This window comes from Drosophila biarmipes, chromosome X (genome assembly GCF_025231255.1).
Source record: "Drosophila biarmipes strain raj3 chromosome X, RU_DBia_V1.1, whole genome shotgun sequence".
Classification (NCBI taxonomy): domain Eukaryota; kingdom Metazoa; phylum Arthropoda; class Insecta; order Diptera; family Drosophilidae; genus Drosophila; species Drosophila biarmipes.
The window spans coordinates 12,866,882-12,890,594 of record NC_066611.1 but is presented as its reverse complement, the minus strand read 5'-3'; the positions used below and the strand labels follow the sequence as shown (position 1 = coordinate 12,890,594).

Genomic DNA, 23,713 nt, shown 5'->3' with positions numbered 1-23,713 from the left:
GGCACAACAACAATGCCAATCTCCCGCCAGCCAGCTACTTTCGCCTTCATCCGGCTTGAGTGCGACTGTGTGGCTTAAAGCACGTCACGGCTTAAATGAATTGAAGCCCACCACCCACAGCACACCCCCCACTGACTCACACACACATACACAAAAAAAAGAACCACACATCACCCTACAAAAAAAAAAAAAAAAAAAAAAAACACCCTACAGCACCACCCACATAGAAGTATGTAATTGTTTTTGGGGCGCCTGCAAGTATGCAACTAGAGAAAATAAGCTCTGGGAGTTGTTTAGAGGATAACGATGAAAATACTATAGCTTGGAGATGGGCAAGCATCGATAATAAATTAACGATCCGTAAACGAATTTTAGTAGTTGTAAAATTAAGTAATTTTCGAAATATAAACAACTTATAACTGAAACTAATAAAAGACATAAAGCGTAAATGACAAAGATGAAAATATATCAAATGAAATGGTTTAATCAAAAAACGTAAAACTATCGATAGTTAATTTTTGAAAGCCTTGATAAACATCGATAAGTTATTGATATATATGTTCCAGATTTTCTAAATGAAAAGATATAAATTAGGCCAACTTTGTGGAGATATATTTAATGTTTTATAACTCTTTAACAAATAAATAATTTAAGAAAAACTTAAAATATATTGTTATTTGATTTCGAAAAGCTGGAGCTTCTCTATCATGCGCTTAAAATCCCAAATATAATGCCCGATTCTCCAAGTGTGGCACAAGTTTAGTGAGTTTTTCAAAACGCTGGACAGCGGCTATTTATTTATTCTCGCCATCTCTTTCGGCGGCCCAGCTAGCCCTCTCTTTCACACGCAGAACAATTGTCCTGCTCGCTCATCTTTTGTTTCTATTTGGCCTTTCTTCATGCTTTTCTCTCGCATTTTTTGTTTGGTTCGTCTGCGTTTTTTGTGTCCTGGCTGTGACAGGACGCTTTATGAGCTCGAGTGCTGTTTTTTGTCCCTATGTTCTGTAAGTTTTTTCCGAGTGTTACGACAGGTCCTTGGGATGTCAGGATAAGCAGGCGCCAAGTATTCGGCGACTTTGAAGGGAATGAATGCAGCATTCATGGTGCGAATGAATGCACGAGTGCATTGCAAAGTAACTAAATAAGTATTGGACAAAGGAAGGATTAAGAAGGGCGGCAAAATAAGCAGATAACTGAAGGATAAAGGAATGGGATAATGGAATATTGTAACTTCAAGCTAAAGAAAAAATAATAATTGAGAAAGCCCTATTGCACAAATGAAATATTTTATTAAATGGAAAACAATTTAAAGGCTATATCTTTGTAATATAATCTCTAAAAAATAATGGCTCTAACATTTAATGTTTTCTTTTTTATTTAAACTTTTTCTCTGAACATGGGAATAGCTGTCTCCTAATTTTGTTGACCCATGAATTTTAATTAACACAAAATAAAACGATTTTCCAGCTAACAAGGCTAAATAGAAAGCCCAATGAATTTGTATCCCACTTCTGGCTCCTCTTGCGACCAATTAAAAAATGAAAACCAGTGGAAAACCAGTGGAAAACCAGTGGAAAACCAGTGGAAAACCAGTGGAAAACCAGTGGAAAACCAGTGGAAAACCCGTTGAAAACCACACCAACTAAGTAGAAATTTAGCGTTCGCATTTGTTTTGGCGATGCAAAAATAAAATAAACTTCTGACGGCAGAGCAACAATATAGAGTGTGCATAACACCATTAAAAATACAAAAATCGACGAAAAAAGGAGAGCGGGAAAATGTATGCCCGAAACTGGGAACTGGGAACTGGGAACTGAAAACTGAAACCGAACTAAAAACAGTTTGTCGCCGACGCTGCTGTTGCCATAACTTTTGCAGAAAAACGCCACAAAGTATGCCAGGGAAACTGGCGACATTGTTGCTCACCGTCCCCGCCCTCATTTTCCCCAACATTTTCCCAGCACTTCCAACCGACCCCCTTAAAAACGAAATAGTAGCAACAAGCGGCAACAACTTTGTGCCAAGTTTACTTAATGACCCCGGTATAAATTTTACTTAAAACATCATTTTTCTTTACGACTTTTCCACCAGCCTTGCGAGGAAAATGAGCGGGAGGTGTTGGGAAAAGCTTGAGGGGGGACACACAGCTGTGTGGGGCAAGAAAGTTGCGGAAAAGTGCCAGAGCCAAGAGTTTCCATTCGAATTGGTATTTTGTGTTTACCAATTCGGTGAGTTTTCAATTAGGTTGTGTCGAATTTATGCTTCTGGATAGGTTACTTATAGTAAGTCGAGGATCTTGTTTATAAAACAAATACAAGTTTCTCTAATAAAAAAATATGATGTGATATGATATGACAAATTATACTATTAATATTATGATACATTATATGAAAAATTGTATATGAATATATTATATTTGATGATTTCATATATTATATATTTATTTGTTAAAAATGATTTGATATACTTAGATTTCTTATGTTTTTTTAAGGATGAATGTATTATTTCATAAATGTAAATGTATCTACTATTTTTATTTTTACTCAACGTGAAGTTTAATTTAAAATCTCTCAAATAAAATTTTATAATAATAAATTATTAAGTAAATTATTCCAATCCAATTTTTTTTAGTAAAGCAGAATGCCTTGTGGCTTCAATAAATTAAAAGGATATTCTATACATTTCGATACACTTGTGTGTATTGGCCTTATGCCAGATTAAATTGGCGTGAATAAAAGTTGCGGCTTAAAGGAGCCTGATTATAAGTTTAAGGCAGGCACCTAGCGGCAAATTGAAGTGCGCGTCGTCCAAGATGAGCTTGCAATTTTATGGAAGTTTCTATATATTTTTTGTTTAAGAACTCCCCCAAAACTCGGGCCCCTGGCCCACAATTGACTAAACTTTCCTTTCACATTTTCGGGCGGAGTGGAGTGACTTTTGCTTTCGCAGTTTTTGTATTTCTCCCTTTTTTTTTCTTAGAGGGAGCAGAGGACTTGTTACAAGAATTCTGCCAGCCAGAAAAACTTTTTGCCGCAGACAAGCGAGCTGAGAGAAAAAAAAGGAAGCGCGAAAGATGACTAACAAAATGAAACTTTAAATGCGCCTTGTTAGGCGAGTTTCCGTTTCCGGTGGCATTGTCTTCACTTTATAGGGCTATTTTTCGCAGGCCGTTTATATGCTTCGGTCCTTGAAATGTACATTTATTATATTTCCTATGATGGTCTAAATTGAATAAATGATATTAAATCTACATCTATATTTGCATATGATTATAAATGTTGTATATTTTGTGTGAATATATAAGTTTTTCTAAAGCATTTTCTATCAAAAACACATATTAATTCAACTCTTTTCATTATTTTTATTACAGTTTCGATGTAGAAAATGGCCAGGGCGCTCGATCACCGCTCGAGGGCGGCTCTCCCAGCGCCGGTTTGGTTCTACAGAATTTGCCGCAGCGTCGCGAATCGTTTCTATATCGCTCCGATTCCGACTTTGAGATGTCGCCCAAGTCCATGTCCCGAAACTCAAGCATCGCTAGCGAAAGGTAAGTCCTCCAGAACAACTTCGATAGCATTCAATTTCCCCATCTCCCTTCATTCATTATTAATTAATTTATTTATAAGTTTTGAGTTCCCCTTACTTCAAGTTTAATTTTAAAGCCGAGCTTTCCCTTTATTTAATTTTATTTTTGTGAGTGACAACCATAAACATTCACCTGTTTATTTATGGGCTCAGATAATGATTATGATGGACATTTTCAACGCCTTTTTCGTGTTTGTGATTCCCCCTCCCTGAAACGGCTTTGATTATGGTTTTTCGCTTATGGTTCCTTTGCTTTGTTGTGCCATTATTTCTGGTACACTTACTTTGAGTGCGATTAATGTTGTTTTCTGTGGTGTTTATCTACACTTTTACCGAAACTATTCTATAGTATTTTTTTTCTATACTGACGTCCCTCTCTCTCTCTGTCTATATTTGAGGGGTTTTCCTAATTTAAGGCTTGTCCTTTGCTTATCCTTTCGTTTGGACTTTATTAAGTCCTTACCAACACTGTATAGAAATATTAATATCTATAATCCATTTCCACTGTTTTCTATCTGGCTTCCTAAAAAACTATTTTTTCTCCTATAACTTGTTTCTCTGTCTCTTTATGAACGAAATTTACTCTGTTAAATGCATTTACTCTGTAATTTTCCCGTCTTATTTGATGTTTATCAACACTGTGTTTAAACTTTTTAGTTTACTGATGGCTGTACTTTTCTATTTCTACTCTGTGTTTGTAAAACTCAATTTTATTTGTTTTGCAAATAAATATGCTGCAATTTGTATTTTCGTTCTAAACTCAAAATAATTCTAGTCAAATTTATTTTATGCTGTGGGTGTTTAAGGTGTTTAAGAGACTTGCCAGAAATATTTGAACAATTTATGGTGGTGGGGCTTCGCTGCGTAGGGGGTTGGCTCAATGGTGAAGCTAGCTAAATTCCAAACGCACACATGCGAAAAGTGCAACAACTTTGCTGGCATCTCTCGGCTCCAGAGTTTTCCTCATCGCTTTTTCCCCCCCTTATATTCCCAGCCCCGTTCCGGACTTTCCTCTACTTCCGCCTCTTTTCCCCTCTGTGTGGGATTACTGTGACTTTGCTGCGGGGCTTACCCCCCAGATTTTGCCTACCTATTTTCCGACCTCTTCGTTAAAGTTCACAAAAATATGCAAAGGCCTGCACTACGGAAAGTGCAATGCAGGCGGAATTCAAAACTTATTTTTATCTAAATGATGAGGGTTAACTTGGGATTTCCTTTAAAATTTTAGACCTATTATACGAACTAAATTTAGAATTTTAACTTTGTCATATAATGATTACAATTTTAAATCCTATTAAATATACGATTTTTCAGAAGCAGTATTGTAAAGTTCTAAAATAAACTTCCTAGTCCAAAAAGTTTTCCTTATTTTCGCTCAGTATCTACTGCCTGATGCTGGGCATATTTCCTCCATAGCTTTTACAGGGCCTAAGGCCTCAACTTCAATTAGTTAGTCACAGTAGAACCGCCCTCACCCCGCTCAAAAAAAGCCCTCATTACACATGCATGGCCAAAAACGCGTTATGCAACACTGAGGCCGGAAATACACTTTTTTTTCGGCTTCCCTTTTTGTTGTTTTTATTTCCCCCTGTGTGTGTGTGTGTGTGTGAGTGAGGGGTTGTTGTTTTTTTTGGCAAGCCTTTTGGCTTCTGTGTTTTTGAGTGCATCCCCCCGCACTCCTACAATTTTTTTTTTTTACATTTTGGCAGCGGCAATGGGGCCACACACACAGACACAGCCATGTATTATGCACAAAAACAATAACACCTAATTACACATGCAGCTGCAACAACAACAACAAGAAAAGTGGGAGGCTGCTGATGATCACCATAAAAGATGGATATATAGATTGGGGGGCGGCGGAAAATGTGGGGCTGGGCGGGGCGAAAATCGAAAGGGAGAAGGCTGGCAAAATATTTACATTTTTACAGCTATTTTTACAGCGCCAAAAGTGCACTTTTCCCCCTTGGCCACTCCACCGTTTTGGTTTTCCCCCTTTTTGAAATTTAGAGCGCAAATTATGCCTGCAAAAATTACAAAAGCCAAAATATTTGGCCCAAAGCAAAAAAAAAAAAAGAAAGAAAAACACTTAAGAGCCTGACGGCAAAACCACTTGAAACCCCAAAGTAAATAGATGATTTACGACGGCGGAAATAACAAGATTTTCATGCCTTTTTAAAGACTCCAAGCTGGAGGGGAAAACTCAATCACGGGAAATGATTTATGAGTTTTATTTGGATTTTAAACTTGAAGACTTAATTGGATATTTATAATATGAGTTTATTTTGGGTTTAACACACTTTAATGTGTGCTGAAAATATTTTTTTTATTAAGGATGTTATTTTAAAATAATTATTTTTTAAAATCTGAATTTTAAAACTATTGAAATACAATTTAATTGATTTTTAAACTTTTAATAGATGGCAAAAATGTTTTTTAACAATGCTAAAAACCAAATAACTTAAATAAATAAATATATCAATGAAAATTAACATTCCTGCGGCTTCTGTATCTGTTGTATAATTCTTTTGAGCAAAGCCAACTCAATTTTAGTTCGAATAAGTATGTTGTTTTCACCCAGTTGCTCGACCTTCTTGGCCAACGTTGCTGTTCTTGTTGTTGCGGTCGGTTTTCCTCAGGTGTTGTTGTAGTTTTCCCTTTACGGTCAAATGTTTTTGGCAGGCGACAGCAACGCAATTTGCATTTGTTTTCAGTGCGGCATGGAAGCCGAAAACTTTTGTCTGCCTTCAAAGTTTTTCGGCCTGCCAAACTGTCCCTCTTTTCCGCTCTTCCCTCCTCCACTCTCTCCTCCGCCCGGCGGCAAAATCATGGATGAGGAAAATTCAGGGGGAGGTGGGTGGGTTGGTGGGTGTGTGAGCGGTGGAAATCTTCACCTTTCAGCGCACGCTGCGTTTGCTTTCAATCAAGTTGGAATATTTCTAGGGGCTGCTGCCACTTTCAAACAATGTTCCTGATGAGCTGTCAATTACACACACGTATTTATGGCTGGGGTCTTGGGCTAAAACCAAAACTAGAGCCACTGAGAGGGCCATGGGCGGAGGGGAGGAATCGAAAGCCATTGAGTGACGACCAAGTTTCATAAAGATTTCAACACTAATAACAAATAATTAGCCGACTGTCCGAGATTCTGTCTTGCATACCACCCACAAACCAAAAACCATTTTCCCCCGATTTTTCTCTTTTCCGTGTAAATGTCAAGGTCGCCGTTCGAGCAAAACAACTCACAATTAGTCATAATATTTTGTTGTCGGGCATCTCGGGATGTTCCTTCTCACATTTTCGGACAGCCACCCCGAAAAACGAGAAAATAATCATGGCAACCAATAATAGATGCAGTTAAGTGGAATTGTTTTTATTGTTTTGGGTTTCATACCGAAATTAGAAGAAGAAAACAATACTTGTAGTGGGGTAGGATTTCCTAGGTTTGTACACAGGAAAAAATAGTTACTCAAATTTAAAGAATAAAAAAAGAAAGAAATCACCAAGAGTTTTTCTATACAAGTTGCCTAAAAGTATGCAGTGAATGAAAGGACTGAAGCCAATGGACTTTAAATATATTATTGCATACTTTTAAACATCTCTATTTTCTCTCTTAAATATAGAAAATCCATAAGATTTCATCGACTTAAAATTATAGATTATTTTTCTTAGTGCCGACACTTGTTTTACCTCGAATTAAAGCTAATCCAAATCCAGTCGACAACTTTAAATCCCGGCTTTTAATTTATCCGCAAAACTGTGTCAGGTGTCGCCCCCCGTCGATAAAGTTTTTGTCCCACCCACCATGCAAATTCCTTTCGAAATTCCATTCTGCAAAACTTAAATTCTTAGTTGGTTGCCATCAGTTCCAAAAAGTGATTCAGAGGGAAAGCAAAATGGAAAGCAAATTGAAAACGGAGTTTGAATTAAAAGATGCCACGAGGGATGTATCTGGAATGATTTTAATTGAGTTGCCACAAAAATCCTCTCTGGCTGGAGTTGTCGGGTTACGATAGTTGGGTTCCGGACTCTGAGGTTATTGTGGGTTTGTTTCGGGTTAACGTAGGTTAACTGGGGTTAACTGAGGTGTGGCAGAACTGAATGGGGTTACAGATAAGGTAGGGTGGGCAGCAGTTTAATTTATTTTTGCTCATGGAGTGCTAACTGCAGTTGGATGAAGTCGTTTGGTTTAGATCTAATCGGCTTTGCAACAAAGACAGGGTTTGAGTGGAGAAATGGCAAAGTAAGGAGGGATAACTTTGTTAGGTAGTTTTGTAAGCTGTATGGTTTGCAAACATTTTATACTACTTTTTTATGGTTACTAGAAGTATTTAAATCATGTTGTTTTATTTTAAAAGCTTTAAATGGTAAACTCTATCAAATAAAACAAAAAAAAATTTTAGACTGACCAGCAATAGAAAGCTACATAACGTAAGGTCACCAAAGATGTGATAAGATAACCTCCGGTTATGTGCATGTTATTTGCCACAAACATAATTAAACAATTCCTTAAATTAAAGAAAAAATTGCTGAACGAGTTTATATTTTTTGAACAAATAACCTGAGTTTCTTTCCAAAGTTTCAATTAGCTAACCTCCAGTTATTTAGGAATCTATGCTTAGAAAATAATTAAACACATTTTAGGAGTTAAGAGTGTGATCAACTAACATATGTTCCTTGAAAAGCAAACTAAAGTTAGATAATGTGAAGATGCCACCAAAGCCTTGATTAACTAACCTCCGGTTAAGTAAACGGTATTTCTCAGTAAATCATTTTCAAAATTAAAGGCCACGTTTTAATGTTGGACCCCCAATTGGTCACCTAATTAATGGTTCTCGAAACGAAATAAAAGTTAGATAACTTGGGTACGCCGCCAATGGTCCGATTAGCTGACCTCCGGTTATGTAAAGGGCCTTTGCACTTTGCACACAGCCCTTTATCCTGTCGGCCCCCTTATTTTGTGCCCAATGACATTTGCACACAGAGCTTTGAATGCCGGAGACAAATGGACGGCAAAGTTGGCTGCCAAAAGGGGCGGGGTCGCAGGTCCTTTGGCCATGTGCTTAAATGTCAACACTTCAACTTCGACTTTTGTGCAGTCCACTCTCCGTTCTCCATTCTGTTTGTCTGTCTGTTTGTTTGTTGTGACGTGGTGGAATGACGTCACCACGCTGAATTTGCACCGATCTGTGCGGCGGGGGTCATTGTCTGCGTCAGCGAGTGTCGTCGGGGGTTGCCGCCCCACATTTCCCCCGGCCCTTTCACCGCCGCCCGCCTTTCGTCACACACCCATTTAGCATTTGGTTGCACGTGACGCATCAATTGGGCGGGCGGGAAAGTACACGCAGAGAAAACTGGGATATCAGCATGGCATTTCATTAAAAAAAAGTAAAGCATTTTTTTAAAAGTGATATACAGTTAAATAATTATTTGGAAAGCTTAAGAATATATTTAAAACCTTTTAAATAAATATAATTTATAAGGAAAAGTAAAAAAAAATTATAAAAAAAAATAGTTTGAAAATATATTTAGATTTAATATCATTGGATTTAATAAATAAATCTATGTTTTTTGTAATTGAAAAAAGAAAACTCTAAAAAATACGTTTTGAAAATTTGTTAACCAAAATATGTAGTTATTTTATTGTATTTTTGCGTCTTTTTGGTTTTTTTCGATTTGATTTTGATTATCTGTTGTTGCTGTTTCGCAGCCCCTGCCCCTAGCTACATTTGCCCACTAATTTCACCCTATTTTCCACCCTATTTTCCACCCTATTTCCACCGGCTTTCCCCACATGTTTCCCCCCTCTATTTCCTCCTCTATACCTAGTGAAATTTTTATATGATTGTTGTCTGTATTATCGTTGTTTATTAAGATTGTAACCCTTTTTCCAGGTTTAAAGAACAGGAAGCCTCTATACTCGTTGACCGATCGTACGTATGCCGAGAGATCTGATCTGCCTATATCGCTCTCTCTTTCTCTGTCTCTCTCTATCTATCTATCTATCTCTATCGTTATGTCTTGCCTGCCTTTGCATATTTGATGTTTGTATGTTCGTTGTCGTTGTCATTTTTCGCCACTCTTATCCCGCATTTTGTGATTTGCATGCGATTTTTCCTTCACTCGATAGTTATAGAAAAATATTACACATTTTTTATTTGGGTTTTATAGGGAAAATTTAAAGGTATTTTATCCACTCGTTGCACTTGCATTTCATTGGGTTTTTCGTGGTCTTGAAATTTTGATTTCATTTTTTGCATGTTTAGTGGATTTATTAATTATGTGTATTGGGTGCCATAAATGGAATATTAAACATCAGTGGTAATGTATAAAAACCTATTTTAAGAAGGTCTAAATGTCATAACAATCCCTTAAGTATTTCGAAGTTTGGTTTAGTTATATATTTTTTGTTAGGTATAGCTAGAATTTGTTAATATCAGTTTATACTACATATAAGCATTAGGCTAAATTTATATTGCTTTTATATATTTTACTTTATTTATATGTTTTTTATATTCTTTTCCATTTTATATTCTATTTTTTATTTAATATTGGTTGATTGATTGATTTATTTATTGGAAAAAATTTTTTTAAAATAACTTGTAATAATAATAGTTGCAAAGTTAGGGAATTTTTCTAAAACATTTCTACTTGTGATTTTGAGTATACATCTTAACAAAAATAAATCCCTAAAATATACAAATTTTCTGGCACCTATTTTTATATTTTTTTTAAATAATAAATGGTTTCTGGCCACTTTAGACTTTGAAATATACGCTTGTGAGCGCTGCTTTCTAAGAAAAACGAAAAACAAATTGTCTTTTGTGGGTTCAGCGAACTCTGAACTTTCCCTGTCTGGTGGAAATACGTCTTTCGAGTCATAACTGGCTCACATGTTGTTGGCCACGTCCGTTGAGTCATTTCAATTTGTCTTCGGCCAGTCACGAGTTGCAGAGGAATTTCACACACCGACCGCTGAGTGCAGGCCGGGCTAATTTAAATATGAAAAGCATTTCCTATTTCCTGTCGCCAAGTGCCAAGGCCATAACAAAAAAAAGAAAAAAAAAAATAGTATACAAAAATAACACATATAGAGAAAATAAATAAAATGGAATAATTGCTGACAGAAGTCAATCAAGGGGAACTCTCTGCCGAAAGAGCCCCGCTGCGGTCGCAGTCTAGTTGCCACATGCAGTGCCGTCGCACCGGGCGTATACGTAACGTCGCATTATTCATACGCAGCGTGACACCCCAGAAGAAATGCGCCCTCGCCGCTGGCACACGAAACCAGACCAGGGAGACCGAGACCAAAGCGAAAAACCCATAAAATATGGCTCAAGATGAGGCAGCAGCGCTGAAGAGTAATGCTTCTGCGTTCGCCTCTGCTTCAACTAAATAAAATACATTTTTCCCGTGCATTAAATTTGCGCTGCAAGCAGCGTTTCAATTGCCTCAAAAAATATTAAAAAAAAAAAAACGAGGAAATTTATATATATATATAGAGAAGAAAATAAACTGTGAGTGCCTGAATATGATTCGTGAGTGCTGTGAGTGCTCGTGATTGCGGGCACATAATTTTAGCTTTAATACACACACATGTAAGACCATATATAATGTACACCTACATAGAGATATATATATATATGGGGAAAATGCATTGCACATTGCAGATTTGTCATTCACACCCAGCGGTGAAAAAAAAATAAAATAGAAATTCCTTTTTATAGCACGTCGTGTGTGCGTGTGTGGCATGGAAATGGCAGGCTGGCTGGGGAAAACGGAAAATGGAAAATGGCTGTGCTGAGCCAAAAGTGAAATGCAAATTAAGTGCTTTAATATCGGCAGCTCGGAGTGCAGTCTTCCATGATATGGCCGAAACGAGAAAGGGACCAAAATAAAATACATTTCCCCGATCGACAGATGCTTTTTTTTTTAAGTCAACTGAGCCCTATCAAATAAGAAGGTTTTGGCATTTTTAAAATGTGTAGGGTATCCTTGTAAAATATTTATTAAAAAAAATAATTGAAAACATAAGGAAATACTTTATATAATTTAATAAAATATCATTAAAATATATGTAAAACTATTTCAGCATATTTTGTTGATATTAACAGAATGTAAAATATTTTTTCATTTCTTATAAATTTGTAAAACATTTTTGAAATAGGAAAAAAAAATGTAAAAAAGTGTTTGACTTCATATATATATTTTTTTTAATTTGTATAATGACTAATATAAAAAAGAAATTATTTCTGTGTATTGCCAGATTCACACCAAAAACACATCAAGACCGGCAAAAGCTGGTTTAAGCACTATACATTTTAATGGGCTTTTCAAACGGTTATTGTTATAGTTGACTAGTTCTCAAGGCAGCTTATTCTAAATGTGAAATGTGGTCAGCAACTGTTTGATTGCATAAATCCCATAAATCTCTGGCTGCAGTCAGATTAAGACTAATGCCCGCAGATATTCCCCCCGTAGAGTGTTTATCCCAAATGCCTGGGCACTTGACTAGATTGAGCTGAAGGCACTGGAAAAAATATTAGCCTAAATAAGGGAAAAATCAAGGATTGTTATTGGAAATAAATGTTAAATTTTAACTTAATTTCTTTTAAATAAACCCTATTTATCCCAAGTGCATCGATTAGAAACCGCGAAAGCTTTGCAGTAATGACTGCAATCACTCGCCGAGTCAAGTCAATAAATGCAGAGCCATTTAAAATCTCATTGCGGCACACGCTGCGTATGAGTAATGTGGGCCGTATTACCCAGTTAGCGGCTTTTAAGTGCTGCGTGGGTAAGAATTCGCTCGTCCCAAAATGTATAATTAGAATTCTAATTCTTGTAATACTATGCTCTTTCTCTGCACGCTCTCGTTTGCTTCGTTCTATAACATTTTTCCTCTATCATGCGAATGATATTAAAATAATTGCCGTATTTAAAAATTGTTGTTGTTATTGCTGACGCTAATGAGCGTTAATCAAATGCCAACAGCTGCAGCAGCAGCAGCAGCGGCAGCAGCAACAACAAGAATATTAATACTATTAATATTAACCAGCCATTGAAGGCAAGAGCAGAAATAAAAACAACAGCAGAGGGGGAATTCATTAAACATTAGCGTAGGTAAGTGCGATGGGAAAAGGCACAAAGCGGGGAGCTCTGCAAATGAAAATTAAATTATTTGAGCGTCAGCTATCTCTTCTCATTCCGAATATTCATCATTGCGATGATCACGGTGGCCGTAGTGGCGGTGCCTATGACGATGGTAATGATGATGATGAAGTGCCAGGCAAGGACGTATGCCCCATACAGGGTGCTCTGTACTAAGCGACTTTAGGCCATTAACCTATATTTATAGTAAAGTTCACAAAGTATTTACATTTGTTAAAAATATTTATTAATTTTAAAAGGGTAAATACAATACAATACAATATGTTCATAGGTCAGAGAAAATTAAAAAAATATTCGAAACGTACAAAAAAAAATCGTTTTATTTTTATAATAATTTTAGTTTTTTTATATTCTGTTTCGTAAGTAGGTGCATCACAGTATTCATTAATATTAAAATAGATTTTATTTATTATTGAAAAGTTTTCAAAATATTTTTTAAATGAGTTTCTATTTGTTATATATTATGAGAATATTATTCAAAAAAACTCCCCGTATAAAAAAATGATTAATTAATTAAAATTATTTTAAACTTGAAAAATAATTATTAGTTAAATTTTTTATTTTATTATTCATCTAGATTTAGTAAATATAAGGAATCTAAAATAACCCTATTTCTTTTATCTTTTGTAGAAATATTATGGACATATTATTTATACACCCTGTATGACAAAATATAAGAAATCCTTAGTTTTTATGGTATAAACAAAAGCAAAAGGATATTTTAAACTTTAAACAATATTAGATGCCTCAAAAAAAGTCCTTAAAATTAGTTATTATTTATTAGATATTATGAAAATATTTGCTAAACACCCTGTACGCCAATAATTGAGCAAATGCTGTTTGCCTGATGAAGATGAAAAGCAAGCTGAAATCTTACGCGAAATGAAAATACAAAATACAAGCTCTCTCGTGCGACGAGTAGGAATATTTTTTCCATTTTTTTCTTTTTTAAGTTGAATATAATTTGTGCGCTGCGCTCTCGCGAGACTCGTCTACTATAATTTTTCTTTTTCGTGTGTTTGGCCTCTGTGTTTTCTGTTTTCTGTATTTTTGCTGCCGCGGGACGCGCTTCATTCTCGTTTGGCGGTTGCTCGTGGAAATTTCGAAAAAATCTCAAACAAGCCGCGGAAATCTCAAAAATCTCAATAAAAAAAAATAGATAAACGCCAGCAAACCGATTGCTTCAATCACAGAAAAATTAAACAAACAGGCGACTCAAAAGACTTTTATAGAGCTAGGGGAACAAGAATTTCCAGCTAGTGGGCCCAAGTGGGCCAAAAGTGATTGTTAATTGTATTCAATCCATAAACATTGTGTATTTTTTTCTGTTCTTAATTTGTAATCTGTGCATAAACCCAGCAAAATGCTGAACAAAAACTCGGCAGCCTCGCAATCGCTGCCGCGAGTGCACAGTTTCTTCAACATGATACCCTCGATAATGCAGGACGATCTAGCGCTGACCATACTAAACGATCGGGACAACATGTTTTCCATTAAATCACAACGCAGGTACTTGTATATCCAAGGGAATATGTGGTCTCTGACCACAGGGCCATTTATGGCCACCTCTCAAAATAGTTCGCCGCCTCCTCTGCAGACATACATCTCGTTTCGATATATAGAAAATACAGCAAATAACTAAATACACATATTTATATTCCGATTTTAATGACATCCAACAAGCCGCGTGTGTCTATATGTGCCTCCATTAATTATGATCTATGGTTTGCGTTCATTTCTACCGCATATTCCTACGCCAATCTATTGGCTGGGCCTAAGTTTTCTATATATACCTATATGAGATATACCATACGCTGTTGTATTTATTATAAATTTTAATTGAAATTTTATTGAGTTAGTTTGCATAAGAGATTTATTGCCAAAGTACTGCGGGAATTCCCTGCTTAATTCTGTGAAAAAATAAGCTATACCAAAAGGCTTTTCATTTCACTTTAAATGTCATTACCTTTCAAAAATGTTGTCAGCCGAATTCCCAGAAATTATATCTGGTTTTTCGGCGAATGTTTCACTGTTTTTTAGGCTTAAAAATATTATAGTTTTATTGGGAAATTGAGTTTGAAGGGTTCCCAGAACTGCAAAGAAAATTCTATACATTTGTCACAAGGCTTTTAGTGGACGTCAAAGTGATCACATTTTTATAAGAATTGTGAAATGAGGCATCCAATTTAAAAGAATATGTCCCTATTCGTTAGTGTGTTTTTGAAATTGATTTTTTTTGTTAAATATTTCTAGTAAAATGGAATATTTTTACTGTTACTTAATGACATCTTTATAATCACTTCTTATAACCATTCGTTTTTCATCTCTCCTTTTAATCACTACTTATAGAAGTGATTATAATTTGTTATAACTAAGTTTATAAGTTTCTCATTTAAAAACTCCTTATTTTAATTAGTTTCTAACACTTTTTAATTAAAATATTTACCAATTTGGTTTACCTCCCCGTTGTCACTCAATATTTAATTTTTTTTATTTACCTACTACACTTTTGATGAGTCACGCTGTGTTTTCAACTAAAGAGGCGACGCCTCGTCAATTGGGGGCGTGTTGAAAATGCGTCGCAATATTAATAAACCAAAATAGCAGGGGAGATGGCACAAAAATAACAATAAATATTCTGGGGTGGACGTACTAAAATTTCTTTAAACGAAATGACAAATCAGTGTCAACAAAAAAAATAACCATCAAGAAAGTTCCTCGCGTACACAGGGCGCTGACAAAAGCATTTGTTTTTTGGGACAATGAGTGGTTTTCCCGCCATTTTCCAGAATCACTTGCGGTCCACGATGGATAATGTCTGGCACGATTTTTCAGACCGACTTCCATGCTAAATGCTATATATGCGACGTGCCAAAAGTCAGGCAATCCAAACAGAAGTGTGTTAAGCAAATAGCCCGAGACAGCCGATGAGAGAAGTGAGGAAAGTGGCCAGAAATGTGAATTCAAACCGCAAAAAAAAAACGGAAAATATATAAAAAAGAAAGCACGGAGCCTGTAAATGCGCCACTTTCGCTGTGTTCTTATTGTTGTGATTATGGCCGCAAAGGAGGTCAGTTTTACATACTTCAAGAACCCACTCAATGGCATTTTTCGGGCTCATATTTTTTGATTTTCATTGTCAGGCCTTTGGGCTTAAAATATTATTGAAAATATTCTGTATTATTAGTATTATTCGCATATGGTTATATTTTTATATATTTTGTTGACATAGTAAAAACTGTAAGCAAGACAATCAACAAGTGACTTGGAGATCACAAAACATTTAAGAGATATGAGAAATACTTCTAGTACTTTAAAAATAATGTTTACCAAAATAATTAAATTTATTTCTTTAGATGGGAGTTAACAATTTTTTTTTAAAAGTAACAAATAATTTCTTAATGATTACTTAGTAGCTAAAATAAATCCAAGACTAAATCTATTAAAATAAAAATAAACATTTAAACTTTGATTTGTCTTTTAATTGACCCCTACTTTATTATAAGTAAGTCAATATGTGTGATTCTAAATCAACAAAAAATATATTAATTAAATCTTTAACTACCAGCAGATGTTCAGCATAATATTATTTAGTCGAACCTCTAGTTTCTGCTTTCAATTAATTTTAATTTTATTTCTTTGGCGCCATTCCACGTTTCTGCGATTAATTTGTCTCCCAATTTGTGACGTCACCGACGTGAACGCCCCCACATTTTTTATCTTTATATATTTACCTATATATATATACCACTGTCTATATCTATTTAGCGTTTTATTTTTTATAATTATTAATTTATGCCATTTTTTGTTTGTCAACGTTTTCGATTTTCTCCTCGTTTTTATGTTTTTGTTTTTTGCCCATTTCGATTTTTGCTTTTTCTTCTTTAATTTTCGGGTTCCTTTTGTTTTATTTTTGGCACGCAGCGAAAATTCCGAGCCAAGTGGCTAAGGAGAAAAGTCCGGCCCATGGGCCACGACCCCGCCCTCGATGTCCTCCCATGCCGAATTTCCTTCTATATGTTTTCCCCCAATTTCTGCGGAATTTTCAACTGCCCAAAAAAAGCAGAAAAACGGAGGATAAAAACCAAAACTTGGCCGTCGCCATGGCGTCCTTTTTTTTTTTTTTACTTGTCTTCACTTTTTTCCCCATTTATTTGAGTACATTCAGTGACCTTTTCGGAGCAACGTTTCCAATTTCCACAACATTTTGCCATTTAAATTCTACTCAAAATGAATGCCACACAATTTAAATAGTTTCGACAAAATACAGAAGAAAAAAAATTAAATAAATTAGCAAATTTTTCGTTTAAAATTCTTGGTGTTTATTTATGGTCTTGTTTTCGCTGTTTTTGGCAATGCATCAAAGAGCCTCTGAAAATTGGACGATGTAAGAGGATTTGGTTGGCCGACTTTTATAGGTTTCCAAACACACTTGGCGATTATTATGGGAAATTACACACAAATGGGGAAAACATCAGTAGTTAATCGAAAGGTGTTTATTGTGCGCTTAGAAGTGGAATTTTGGGATTTTTAATTATTGTTAAAGCAATTAAAGGTAGTCTATATGGCACGGATTACGATGTATGATTTACGAACTTACTGAAATTTTTACAAATAAGCACACAAATATACTTAATAAATATTACGTGATTTTTTAAAAATTTATTTTTTAAATTTATAAATTATGCGAAAAATCACAGAGCTTGTTTGGTATTTAATAAAACGGTAGTAATTTAGTGTAGTGATTTTTTAAAAATGTATTTTTTAAATTTATAAATTATGCGAAAAATCACAGAGCTTGTTTGGTATTTAATAAAACGGTAGTAATTTATTTTATTTATAAAAGCTAAGATACTTGTAGTGTTTGCATGTTCCATACACGGCTTCTCTTGTCTTTGTTTTCGCCTAAAACCAGGAATATCTTAACTAAACATCAATCAAAATTTGTAATAATAACATTCTATGATTATGTTTTTTCGTATTTTTTTTTTACAGCCATGGCGAGGATCTCATTGTGACGCCTTTCGCCCAAATTTTAGCCAGCTTACGTTCAGTGCGCAACAATTTATTAAGTCTGACAAATGTTCCAGCATCAAACAAGTAAGTGTATTGTGACCTTAGCAAGACCCCTCCCCCCCTAGTCACTTGCCCCCCTTCTTAACCCACCACCGCCCCTTAACCTTCCGGAGGCATTCAATTTGTTGTGTACTATATATATACAATGTACTTGACCCCGAAAAAAAAATATGAAATCTCACTCTGTTTTAACCCCCCTTAACCCCTATGTGTGCTGCTGCCTGCTCTCTGCTCGCCTTAACCTACTCACTCTCTCTCTGGTCTTGGTGTGTGTTTTTTTTTTTTCTGTCGTCTCACACTTTAATTAATCAAAAGCAGCGACCACAATGACAACAAACAAAATCACACTCTCGTCTAACAATAACTTTTGATGGTCGGTCGGTCCATGAAAATATACTTATATATATATATATGTATATATATGAAAATAAAAATAAATATAGCTTTAGATATGGTTGAAAAATCTAAATAAAACCCTAGGAAAGGTTAAAGGTACACGACACCCACACTCGGCCCACCCAGCCCACGTTTGACACCCGTACATTTGCAATAATGACGCCAAAAATGTGCCAAAAATACAATACAACTGGGACAGAAAAAGAATTTTATACATTTTTTTTCCCAGGAATATATCCATGGCACACAACTTAAATTTAGCGAACAATTCTGTTGAGAAGCCATAACATGAAAAGTTGATTTTCTGAAGAACAATTGCAAATTGGGTTGTTCAACCGGGAAATTGTTGTCGACTGCTGCTCTCGCTGTTGGTTGTTTTTTTGCTGTGATTAACCAATACTTACTGGATGTTTTAACCTATTTTCCCTGGATTTTAAATAATATTTTAAGTACCAAGGCAAGGGTATATATTTGTTTATAAATTTACAGAAATGTTAAAATATACCCATAAATAAATCACAAATAAAAAATTGATTAAATTAAAAATGTATTTTTTAAAAATAAAACCCCAAAACCTTGCATTACATTATTTGTCCTAAAAATCTTTTAAAAAAAATTTGCACGCCCTTGGGAAAATGGGTTAAAGCACGTAACACCTAACCTTAACCCCCTGCTGGCCCCCCGAAATTAACCCCGACCCCTGAAATGCAGTGATTGCTGTAAATAGAAAGTTTAACCCCCCCGTGCCCCGAAAAAAATTACGAAAATTCACAAATATAAATATTTTTTCTCTCTTTCTTCCGCTCTCTCTCGCTCTCTCTCTCTAACTCTCTCTCTCATCTAACCATTTTGCATATGTGTCTATGTGTGTCACCGATACTTTTGCAAAACCACAAATCTAAATGTTGTGTTCTCTCTTCACCACACCCACACCATGCTACCGACTTATATCCGTTTCCGTATTCCATATTCCACATTCCATACTCCCCACTTCCGTACTGCCCATTATGATTTAAAATATGAATTTTTAATTTTTTAATCACCCCCATTTCCACATTTGCTTACCATGCCCCCTTAAATGTTTGTTCGATTGTTTGTTGATTCGTTTGTTTGTTTGTTTGTTTGTTTGATGATTTTGTTCGTTTGTTTGTTGTATTTGCACTTTAAACCCCCACCCATTACCCCCCACCCCCGTCCCATAATCTCTGTGTGTGCGCGTGTGTGTGTGTGGGGAAACTGTGTATTAATCCATCAAGATCCAGGCGGCCCAACCAATCCTCGTCGGCCTCCCGATCGGGCAATCCCTCGGGAGCCCCACTGTCCCAGGGCGAGGAGGCCTACACCCGCCTGGCCACCGACACCATCGAGGAGCTGGACTGGTGCCTCGACCAGCTGGAGACCATCCAGACCCATCGCAGCGTCTCCGACATGGCCTCGCTCAAGGTAGGCTATGCGATGCAATTTTCCCTGACTCGAACTGGGGCAATGCTTACATATAAAGCAGGGAGAGTTAGTTATGTTCAGGGATGTTTAAAAAAAATCGATTAAGCGAGCTTTGTATAAGAAAATATATGTATATCGATAAACATTCTTTTATAGATTCATTTATTTAAACTCTCTTATTCAAACTCCTGAAAAATAACAAAAACTGTGCTAGAAATCTCTAGTTATTTTAAACTAGCGTTAATGCCTGTTTTTATCGATATGTAAAATCGATGTAATCGAACTACATCGATTTTTAAAGAATATAACACTTTTTGATTGTTTAAAAGAGCAGATATATTTATATCGATATAGAAAGTTCGACAATATATCAATTTAATAAAAATTTTAAAACTTTTTACCAGTTAAATAAAGCAGATATGTTCTTAACAAGAAGCGACTAATTAATATATAGATATACAAAGTTTGATCATTTCGATTTATATAAGAACATAATATTTATCGATGCTTATGTTTAACAAATATGTTTGCCTATTTCTTGCCGTATTGAAATCAAAAATAAAATATTGGTTTAAATCAATTAAAAAATGTACAAAAAACAATGTTTGAATACAATACAAATATACATATAAGAACTCAACCTTTAGCATTATTTATTAGGCATCCCTCTGTTCGAGTTATGGAAAATTGTCTTCGCTATTAGGTTTATTTAATTTCACATCTAAAATTTCAAAACTTTTCCCAATTTCAGTTCAAACGCATGCTCAACAAGGAGCTGTCACACTTCAGCGAGTCCAGCAGATCAGGAAATCAGATTTCCGAGTACATTTGTTCCACATTTTTGGGTGAGTTGCGATAAATAAATATTGAGGTATTAAATAGAATTTAAGGAAAGTAGAGCAAACAATTCAAGTGCTGAATAAGAAGCAAAATAGTATAAACAAATTTTTAGAAAATATTATAGAGAGGTATTTTTCTGGACACAAATCAAATTAGCATTCTTTATTCCTGAATTTCCATAACACTTTCCCAAGCATTTTGCATCGCATCAGGGGTCTTTATGTACCACTTCCGATCCCCCCCATCGATCCATCTGGAGATGGAAACTCATTTTCCACCCAAGATGGATGGCAAACTTTTTTGCAAAACAATTGCTCAACAATCCCAACACTCGAATCATTTCCTCTGGATTTCCAATCGTATTTACCCCTTATTTGCGATTCCGCCTCGTCATCTATGCCAGAAACTATGACTTAACCCCCAAAGCCCACCCGGCTCCAAAGTTATTCAAGATGTTTTGCGGAATTCAACTTTTGCTGGCTGCAATTTGTTTCAGCCGGCTCCTCCTGCACCTCCATTGTTTTTCTTTTATTTTTTTCTCTTTTAGTTTTTCTAGCTGCTCTGCGCGGCAAAGTATGCAATAAAATCGCATTAACCACGGCGGCGGCGGAAAAAGGCGAAGGAATAGAGTTCAAGTAGCTGAAGCCACCAGCCCTCCATCCATCTCCATCTACATCTCCATGGCCAACAAATTAGGGCGCAAAAATGCCAGCAAAGGTTATGCAAATCATGGATTTTAAATGCTAAGGAAAAGACCGAAAAAACTATACCCTAAAAGCAGGAAAATATTTTAAAATTTGAATTTACATTTTTTTTATTAATTTAGAGATTTTGAAAAAGTCCAATAATCAATTTATTTACTACGAAATCCTTTGGCGAAAACAAGTCAATGTCGCTGCTTCTTTCAATTTCCCATTTTTTTCCTTGAATTGAAAGTGCAAATTTAAATTATGCAGAGCAGCATAAAAACAGATGAAGTGGAAATTTCATTGTTTAACCTGCGAGCCAAGCCCCCAAAGCGCAGACCTCTGCACGCCCACTGTCGTTCCCCATTTTCCCCCAAAAAGTTTTCCCCCTTTTCCTGCGCATTTTCCTCCCCCCTCCACTTTCCACTTTTCCACTTTTGTTCAGACCAAAGCCACTTTCGTGGCACTTTGTGCGGGAACAGGAATTTTTTCGAGGGTTAAAAAGTGACTGCATGTCTAAAAATAATCATTTAAAATAGTGTATTAGGTAGTTTTTACTAAATCTAGTTAATCAAAAATTTTAAATGTTTAATTTCTTTAAAAAAAAAATTGAATTAAAAATTACAGTATTTTTAATGAGTATTTTTTTATCTTTCATATAATCATGTTAGCTTATAAATAATATTTATTTTGGGGTCTGCCTTAAAAAATTAATACTTAAGTTAAGGGTATTACAAAAATGGCTGTTAATATTTTTAAAGTACATTTTATACCCATCTATTTTGAAATAATAATTTTACCTTGATAAAAAAAAATAATTTTTCATTAATTTAGAGACTCTTTTACGTTCTAACTCAAAAAAAAATATATTTAAGGACATAACATTTGTTCTTAAATATTCTTGACATTTTTTTTGTTGTGTACATGTATCTCGTGCCTCAGATTTAATGTGATTTCAGAGAAGTAAAGAGATTTCCGATCGTTATCCTTTTTTTTCTGTGCAAACTGGGCGTTGGGCGTGGCCAAACAAAGGGGCCGCACCTAGTCGAAAATCGAAAAAAGAGGTGAGAGCGCAGGAAAAAAATCCAGGGGCAGTGGGAGCGAAAGGATATCGGGCATATTTGCACATTTGTCCATATTTCTGCTTCACTGGGCTTTCGCCCAGGGAAAGTGGGGGTTTTATTCGGGGGATAAAGTGACCTTCTCGGGATCTAAGGCCACCTTTTCACTAGAGTTTTCAGGCCTAACCCAACAAAATTGTTGTTGCCGTAGTTTATCAAGCATAAAATCGCATTTGGGGGATACACACAGCAGAAAAAAATCCCTCACACACACGACTGCCTAATGTCCATTTGTAACACTTCATTTGAAACAGAAGCCTCGACCTCGAAAGTCAAAAAAAAAAAAGAATGGAATTGAGGGGGGAAAACGCCCCGAAAAATTATGGTAGGGAAAACAGATTTCAGCACCTGAAAATCGCCCTAGGAAACGGGGAAAATAGCAAAGGGAATGCAAAGAGAAAGCGGAGAAAGCATATGCAAAACAAGATGCTGCCACGGACACACACACACGCACGTCAGGTGAATTCATTTCCCCCTGAAAGAGGAAAAGAAAGTGTCGTAAAAAGTGAAAAACAAAAAGAAAACCCTTGCTAGCGGGCAAAAAAAGTATTACGAACTTTTTTTGAGAATATTTATGCGTTGTCAAGCTGATAGAGTTGGCAATGGAAAATCCCTTTTTTCTAGAAGGAAATAATATAAGGAAATGCCAGCCTTAAAATCCAGTTTAAGCTTCAGAATGTCCTTGTGCAACAGTTGAAAATTACCACCATTAAAAGGACGAAATCCTGTCAAGAACAGAAAAAAAACTTGATTATTTATATTTCATGTGTAGTTTTGGGTTTTTACCGGCAAACAAAAATCCAACGCAATTTGGAATTTGAAATGAATATTAATTTATGCACAGGCAATTTGAATTTGCTCTTCATGCCAAAAACAACAGCAAACAAACAAACAATTGTGGCTGTGTGTGTGTGTGGGGGGGGGGCTACAAAGGGTTAAGGTTTCAGTGTTGGCCGCCCCAAAAAGTAGGCAATGGAATTTTGAATGGCAAACTGCAAAAGTTTTGCTTGTTTGTCGTCGAACGCTTGAATATTCATATGGCTGTTTAAGCACCGAGTAAGAAGGCCCTGAGAAATGCGAGTTGAAGGACTTGGGTCGCTGGCCCACATCTCTGCCTCCCTTGGCCCACATTTCCCATTCAGCTGGTAGGCACCTATAGCTCCAACCATAGCCCTAGATATAGACATTGCCGGGGTGACGTTCCCTTGCCCATGTGTGTTTGTGGCAGGCGATGATGACTTTACGCCGCTTGTCTTGGCTTTCTGAGGTGCTATGCAGCCAGTGTATTACTTCAGTTGATTTTCAAACTTAAGGACTTTTTCTCAGGCTAAATTCATCTTTTATTTTACTTTCAAGAACGCTAAAACTACTACTTATATAAAAAATATGTAATAA

General features: G+C 35.8%; 2 protein-coding genes across 13 annotated transcripts in view; one reads left to right on the top strand and one right to left on the bottom strand.

Annotated features, from left to right (window-relative positions):
- The window catches only part of LOC108025598 (cAMP-specific 3',5'-cyclic phosphodiesterase), a 139,344-nt gene that overhangs the window by 103,880 nt on the left and 11,751 nt on the right, over positions 1-23,713 (top strand). For 3 of the 12 annotated variants that reach the window (XM_017096134.3, XM_017096126.3, XM_017096130.3), the window contains 5 exons: positions 3,371-3,547; positions 9,480-9,518; positions 17,752-17,856; positions 19,485-19,671; positions 20,423-20,516. In XM_017096134.3, the coding sequence (XP_016951623.1) occupies positions 3,371-3,547; positions 9,480-9,518; positions 17,752-17,856; positions 19,485-19,671; positions 20,423-20,516 (602 nt within the window). Of the gene's footprint in view, positions 1-3,370; positions 3,548-9,479; positions 9,519-13,797; positions 14,266-17,124; positions 17,144-17,751; positions 17,857-19,484; positions 19,672-20,422; positions 20,517-23,713 lie in introns of those variants that run through there. The other 9 variants (XM_044093388.2, XM_050885224.1, XM_050885230.1 and 6 more) reach the window with 6 other exon arrangements.
- Positions 1-23,713, bottom strand: part of LOC122818646 (uncharacterized) — a 29,858-nt gene that overhangs the window by 3,909 nt on the left and 2,236 nt on the right. The gene's annotated exons all lie outside the window — the stretch shown is intronic.